The 6,781-nt window shown below is 40.4% G+C and overlaps 1 protein-coding gene across 8 annotated transcripts in view; it reads left to right on the top strand.

The window, feature by feature from the left end:
* cadpsb (Ca2+-dependent activator protein for secretion b) overlaps window positions 1–6,781 on the top strand; it is a 57,641-nt gene continuing 50,860 nt past the window's right edge. For all 8 annotated transcript variants that reach the window (XM_033966083.2, XM_055221951.1, XM_033966082.2 and 5 more), the window contains exon 1: window positions 1–534. In XM_033966083.2, coding sequence (XP_033821974.1) covers window positions 202–534 — 333 coding nt within the window. In that variant the 5' untranslated portion in view covers window positions 1–201. The remainder of the gene's footprint in view (window positions 535–6,781) is intronic.

Genomic DNA, 6,781 nt, shown 5'->3' with positions numbered 1-6,781 from the left:
AGCGTCGACGAGTGCTCGACGCAGGCGGAGAATGCTCATTGTGAAGCAGACTACGAGTACTGCTGACATTCACCAGCGAGCGGCTACAACCGGGGCCTATTTCTGCTCCTCTTCGGGCTCGTCCAAGTCCAAACGCCAGCACAAGCCAATATAGCGAGGACAGCGCGAGTCACAAGAGGCACGAGCCGCCCGTAGAGCAAGATGCTCGACCCGTCGTCCAGCGAGGAGGAGTCTGATGGGATAGTAGAGGAGGAGAGTAAAGAGGCGAAGGCTCCTCAGGCCGGCTCCCGCGTCTCCCCGAGCAGGACCAGCAACAGCTCGGGTGGCTTGGCCCCCAGCAGCGGCCGCAGCAGTGCCCGTCCGACCAGCCCAAGCCCCTCAGCTGTCAGCGAGGAGAAGGAGGACCTGGAGAAGCTGCAGCGAGAGGAAGAGGACCGCAAGAAGAAGCTGCAGTTGTATGTTTTTGTCATGCGGTGCATCGCGTACCCTTTCAACGCCAAACAGCCTACAGATATGGCTCGGCGACAGCTGAAGGTAAGTAACATAGTAATAAGCACGCGTTGACAAATCGCGTCTCTGGTATTGCAGATGTTGTCATTGATGACCTACATAAGGCTGAACACACACGGCCTATCCCACAACCCATAAATTATAGCACTGCCACCTCTAGATTCATGCAGTTGTGGATTTGATGCAAAATGCTGAATGTCCCATGCATGGCAGGAGCACAAGGCGCGTGAGAGCGAGGGAAAAGGACACATGGCACTGCAGAGCTCCATTCACAAGCTCGCACTTAAATCAATGCCAGCAGCGTTAGAAGGGCGTTCAGGAGCAGCTCCATGCAGGCGCTTTGAGACAGCACACTGTCCTTGTTGGCCTGTTCATCCCTGGACTCATGCCGCTGTGCATGCCTGCCTGCTGGCCCTGTCCCACACCGTTACCCCCATTACTTACCCTTCCAATCTGGCCTCCCAAGGTGACTTTTAGGCACAGACCTCTGGAGATGTACAGTTTAATAACCCCTGTCCTTTCAGAGGAGAGAATGGCTGCTCCTGATGGCTCAAAGTCAATTAACAGCCATTACATTTGACACACATGATGTACATGATATATATTATACAATGAGCTTTGTCCAGGTTGGACCCTCTCTCAGTGATGTTGCTCCTCTGGGGGACAGGCTTGGGCCCACTTCCTGGTTTCATGTTGCAGCTCTGCGCCTCACTGAGGGGGGGAGCCACTTTTGGGTCATACTGTCCTTACTGTCAAAGTCACCACTAGGAGCCATGGACAGTACAAGACCTACTTTTAGTGGCCTGTGTTTTTCAGGCACAGTAACCATTCATCCTCCCACTGCCTATTTAGTGAATTGCTTTTTGGACTCACTTCAGTACAAACAGCCCTGATGCCAACAGGACAGTAGTATCCAGCAGACTTCTGAATGACTTTAAAGCTGTTCTTTAAATTATATGGCCTCACCATTACTCATGTTCTTGTGTGTATGCGAGCGATATTTTCCTTACGCTCACTTCCTTTTGTGTAACCTGTAGACTATGTGTCTTTCCTTGGACACAGTTAAGCCATATGGTGGTGTTTTTTGCTGAGTCATGCACTACAGTGTGTAGGAGGCTTAAACTACAGCCTTTCCAACCATTTGTTTGTTTTGCAGTGCTGATCCGAGTGGGTTACTGGTAGACTACAACATGGTTACTTATCTGATACAGGCAGCATCGATGACCACTGTGGGAGAGTGATAGAACCGAGCCCATGTATTTGAAGCTTCTGGCAACCAGTCTATTTTTGACAACAGATAAAATCTTCATCCGATGATTGCACTTGTAAAACACCATAATTGTTATTACTATCTTTAGTTGCCTAATTAAAGTGGCAATGAAAGAACCCATTAAATAGTTAAATGTAGTTGTCTTACAGCTGTGAGTGAAATATTCCAACCATTTATTGATTGAAAGATAGTGATGATTATGTAATATTGTAAATGGCAAAGAGGTCCCTGGCTTGACCCGATCCAAATGAAGACTTGTGTTGTGGTGGGGCATCTGCTAATCAACCTAAAAAACCTGTAGGTATTTTCCCCAATGCTTGGAAAAGTTTGAATCATTGCAAAACAATATATTGAAATGTAAGTTTATTTTCCGTATTTCGCTTGAACGACTATGATCACGATCATTCTTTTGTAATGTGACGTTCCTGTCTTGTCTATACTAGTCTCCAGTTTTGTTATGCTGTACTTTTCTACCAGTGTCATTGATACATTATCATCATCTTATTTTTGATGAGTCCCTGCATTTGCTGTGGTATTGGGGTAATGAAAAGACTTAAAGGCGTGTGCAGAACATGCGGAGGAGCTCCACTGTAATCCGTTATTAAGGACATTGGCATCAAAAATACATTCATGGTTTAACATGGCCAACCTCCCAAAGTCTGCAGCCATGATTGTTTCAAAATAGTATTTTATAAAACACCATGCAATATCTGTGTGTGTGTGTGTGTGTGTGTGTGTATATATGTATATGTATATATATATATATATATATATATATATATATATATATATATATATGCAGTTAGTTGTTGTTGTAAACCATTTGCATGTTTAATTGCTAAGAGGTTTTGCATTAAGGGCTTACTGTCCCAGGAGACCCTTGGACTAATGGCGCTGTTCCTCTAAGAATATAATGTAGGTAAGAAATTAAGTTTATTGACACATATGGATTGTGTTAGTTTAATTTATGGAAATATACACTTATTGAGATTGTTCCAGAGGGCACAATAAGACTATAGAGTGGCATTATAGTCTTGGCTAAGTGTAGTGTGTCCACAGAGGGACAGAAAGCATATTGTAGGAAGAAAGGTAGGAGGACGGCATTTAATTTTCTTAAGTTTGAAAGGGAAATGCTTTTATGTAACATTAATATTGTAAGCAGATGTTTCAGTAGTTTTAAGGTTAGATGGATTTGTAAGTAAGTAAATTAAAAGTTAAAAAAAAATGACAATGAAAATATACAGACAATATTCTGGCAGTCCATCCAAATGTGCTGAAATGTGTCTGTTAGTGATTTGGTTGAGGTTCAAGACTTTAAGTTTCACACAAGTGAATGAACTGTAAATTTAACCACATGCAAGTGCATAAGCATCACTCCATCCTCTTGTTTATCAGCACTTTTTTCAGCCCATCTTTTAAATAATTCAGGTTTTTTTTTTAGTGACAATATGTAAATATGGGGCATGGCCGACGTTCTGAATCATCTGACCCAAACTGCTCTCACAGAACCACATCTGCATGGGAATTCATGTAAAAACATCTATATATGCAGAAAAAAGTACCTGGAAACAATGTATTTTTACATTGACAGATTAAACTTGCGCATTATGAGTTTAAACTGCCTTTTTACATATAAATACCCCAAAATACCAAATCTTCAGCTAACTCACTCACTCAATAACTTTCCTTCTATAATAATATCCATAAAATCTATGTACATGATTAGTCAACTAATGCAAATTTTGATCAACTAAAGGACCACAGCCTGAAAACTAGAAGACATATTTTTAAAAATCAGTACATTATTAACACAGAAACACTTACACATTTATACAGTTGTAGAAATAAGCAAAAACAGTCCCATGTCCCATCTTCCATGCAGCATGTCCATCATCCTCTCCTTCCACATTTTCAGTGTAGGAGTATTGGATTCCTTCCACATTGTCAGAATTAGCCTGGCACATGTCTTTTGATGTTTTTTATTAGACAATATACTCAATGTTCTAATTTCGCATATCTCTAAAACAATAATTGTGATATTATCAATTATCACCTCTAATTAGCTGTGGTCTGCTAATAGCTGGTTCCTTATCATTAGGCTCGGACCAAGTCCCTGTTGGGCCGCTGCTCTGAACACAGTACATCACAGTGTTAATGCTAGTGGTACAGTGCTGCAAAGTGTTCCTCATGTTGTGATGTGAATGTGAAGTAGTTGCTAATCGCTAAGACTGGAGGTGGAAGTTTGCTCCTTTATTGTTTAATGCTGGCACCAGTCCATGGCTCAGTTGGATCTACTGCGTTGTTTCACCTTGCAGCCTTGAAAGAAAGTGGTATTTTTAAGGTCCATCTAAAATCAACAGTAATTTCTGTATTAGTGTGAACTTACATTAGTGTTATATCTTTTGCCCATTTCACTTTTCCCCTCTGGAGTTGTCAAAGTAAGTTATTTGTGTCCTAGAAAGCGAAGATTTGTATGCTGCCATAGCCCTCTGACCCCATGTGGCTATAAATGGCTTAATGAAGTTATTCTCCTATCTGTTCTATTCGAGTATACAGTAGAGGGAAGGTGTACGAGCCAATGATGTAACACAGAAATATACTTGGTTTTGAAACAGTGGCACTGAGGAAATCGCAGATCACAGCAGGAGATAGAGCGTAAGTAGTTGAGGATGTTGAGACGTTGAGTTAATGCAGGTATTCTTCATTAAAAAGTTGTAATGTTAAAATGAGGAGTACCTAAGGCCAGGCTGAGATGAACATCAGTCTACTGGCACCTTTCAGATTGTAAAATGTGATATTTCTATTCATGAGTTCCAGTCAAATAATTCCTTCTTGTGAGGACTTTTACCCATGCAAAAGATATCATTTATTACTATGGTGATGGAGCGCTGTAGCCATAGCTTGTTGTAACCTGTGAATACTCCTAGATGGAGGGCCAGAGCCAGTTTTCTCAGTATTTTCATGAGAAATATCCAAAAGATCAATACATAAATGTTGAACTATCTCCTGTCTATTAGTGACTAAACCAAACACTCACTACAATTCAACATAAAATCAAAAATCTTCATTCAAATCTTCATTTTGCTGCCCATCATATTGATCTTATCCCCGCCCACTTTTTCCATAAATGTGATTAAACTGTGCTTTCTTTGTGATGGCACTTCCCATGCATTTCAATGGAGAGTTTGGCAATATAAAATAGGTTGATTTGTGTAAAATGTTCAATGTTCATATGCACCAACAAGTCAACTCTGCACTGATTCTCTGGGAGGCTTTAAAATGGCTCTGTAGGGCGTATATAGAACTTGCTGTCAAGATGGGCAGCCCCATGCAAAAGAATAAGGGAAAAGGCAGGATGATGACAAAAGAAAGGATAATAGGATGTAGTGACAGATGACATAACAACTTAACGCCATAAGTATGTACAAGATAAGATTGGAGAATATATATATATACTCATAGCCTGCAACTTATGTGTGAAATAAAATGCATCTTTCCTTGTGTCTTTTGTCAGAACTTGCTTGCTCTGGTGTGATGTTGCCTGTACGCAACCAAAACTAGCTTGTAGTGTGATTGTAAAACACTGTGTCTATGTGAAGTTCAAAGAGTGACAGCTGAGAGCCAGCAGGTGACATCTCCAGACGCTGCAAAATCCCATCACAGAAAAACACACAAACGCACCACGACTTGTACGCAGCTCCTGTCTGTATATGTAGTCACTCACATCTGGTTTGTTAGAACATTATTTCCCAGAAGCCCTGATAACTTTGAAGGCAGCAATCAGAATTGGGGTCAAAATGACAATGACATTCGTTGCAGCTAGTCACCTGATATTTGCCACACAGAGAAACGCTTGCGGCAAAAATAGCAACGAAATGTAAATGTTTCAGGACTGAATGCAGGCCAATGTGTTGGTTTGAATTTTTCTGTATAGGGGTGTTTCATATATTTTTAAAAGGCTGGAAGGTGGAAAAATAGGTGTGAATGCTTGCTGATTTCAGAGGCAAGAAAATAACTTTATAATCAACCACAAAGTGATTTTAATGTTGGTGTATAGTTTGTTTTACACCATATCATGTCAACCATTGTCCCACACAAATGTAAGATAAAACAACACTTGATCAAAATGAAAGGGCCTCATAAAATATCTGTTTGTGCCAAGGAATATCACAGTATGAAATCTTAGTGCTGCTTTTACTGTTTATCTTTGTTTTATGATTATTGACAACATAACCAAACAACAGTGAAATCATTCATTCTTTTTTATTAGCACCGTCTATGTTATTATTGCCCTAGTATGTGACTAGTGCCATGAAATCAAAATGTCTGAATGATAAAGATAAAACAAAACACATATTTACTTTTTCTTTTTTGATTATAGATTGTAGGGCTATTTTTAAATCTTGACATTTCTAATAGACTGGTCCCAATGCCGTGCTTTGAAAATGTAGTATTAATCTTAAAGTAAATTCGCAGTGCTGGTTTGTCACTCAGAGTAATCAGACCTGGCTTTTATTAGTGCCTCTTCATGTTCATTACAGACTTTTGTTCCTCACAGACGCGGCTGCAGTTCAGTTCAGTGACTAAAACCCAATGATCTAAACAAATGTGTTACCTCAGGTCCGCTGCACCAGAGCAACCGTTGTTAAGGACACCAATAACATTACACGTATGACAGCGCCGTCCTCTCGCCCACATACATAAATACTGTACATGGAGAGATTAATCTAAGGGGCTCCCATCCACTGTTCTTAAAAGACGTGGCATAATCCCCGCTCCCAATACTCCACATAAATCACACGAGAGAAATCACAATGTCAAACCTCATATTAAGCGTGCTATCATATTTTTCTTAAAGCACAAATGGAAACAGTATGCTTGGTAAGTGATAACTCAACATGTACATGCATTAGGGTCGTCAGAAGAATCGATTCCCAGATATCAACTGATACTAGATATATTTAAGCTAGTATTGGTTTGATATTGAAACTAACTGCGAAA

The sequence above is a fragment of the Periophthalmus magnuspinnatus genome, chromosome 5 (assembly GCF_009829125.3).
Source record: "Periophthalmus magnuspinnatus isolate fPerMag1 chromosome 5, fPerMag1.2.pri, whole genome shotgun sequence".
Classification (NCBI taxonomy): Eukaryota; Metazoa; Chordata; class Actinopteri; order Gobiiformes; family Gobiidae; genus Periophthalmus; species Periophthalmus magnuspinnatus.
Note: the sequence above shows the minus strand (reverse complement) of the source record. Positions and strands in the feature narration are given on the sequence as shown.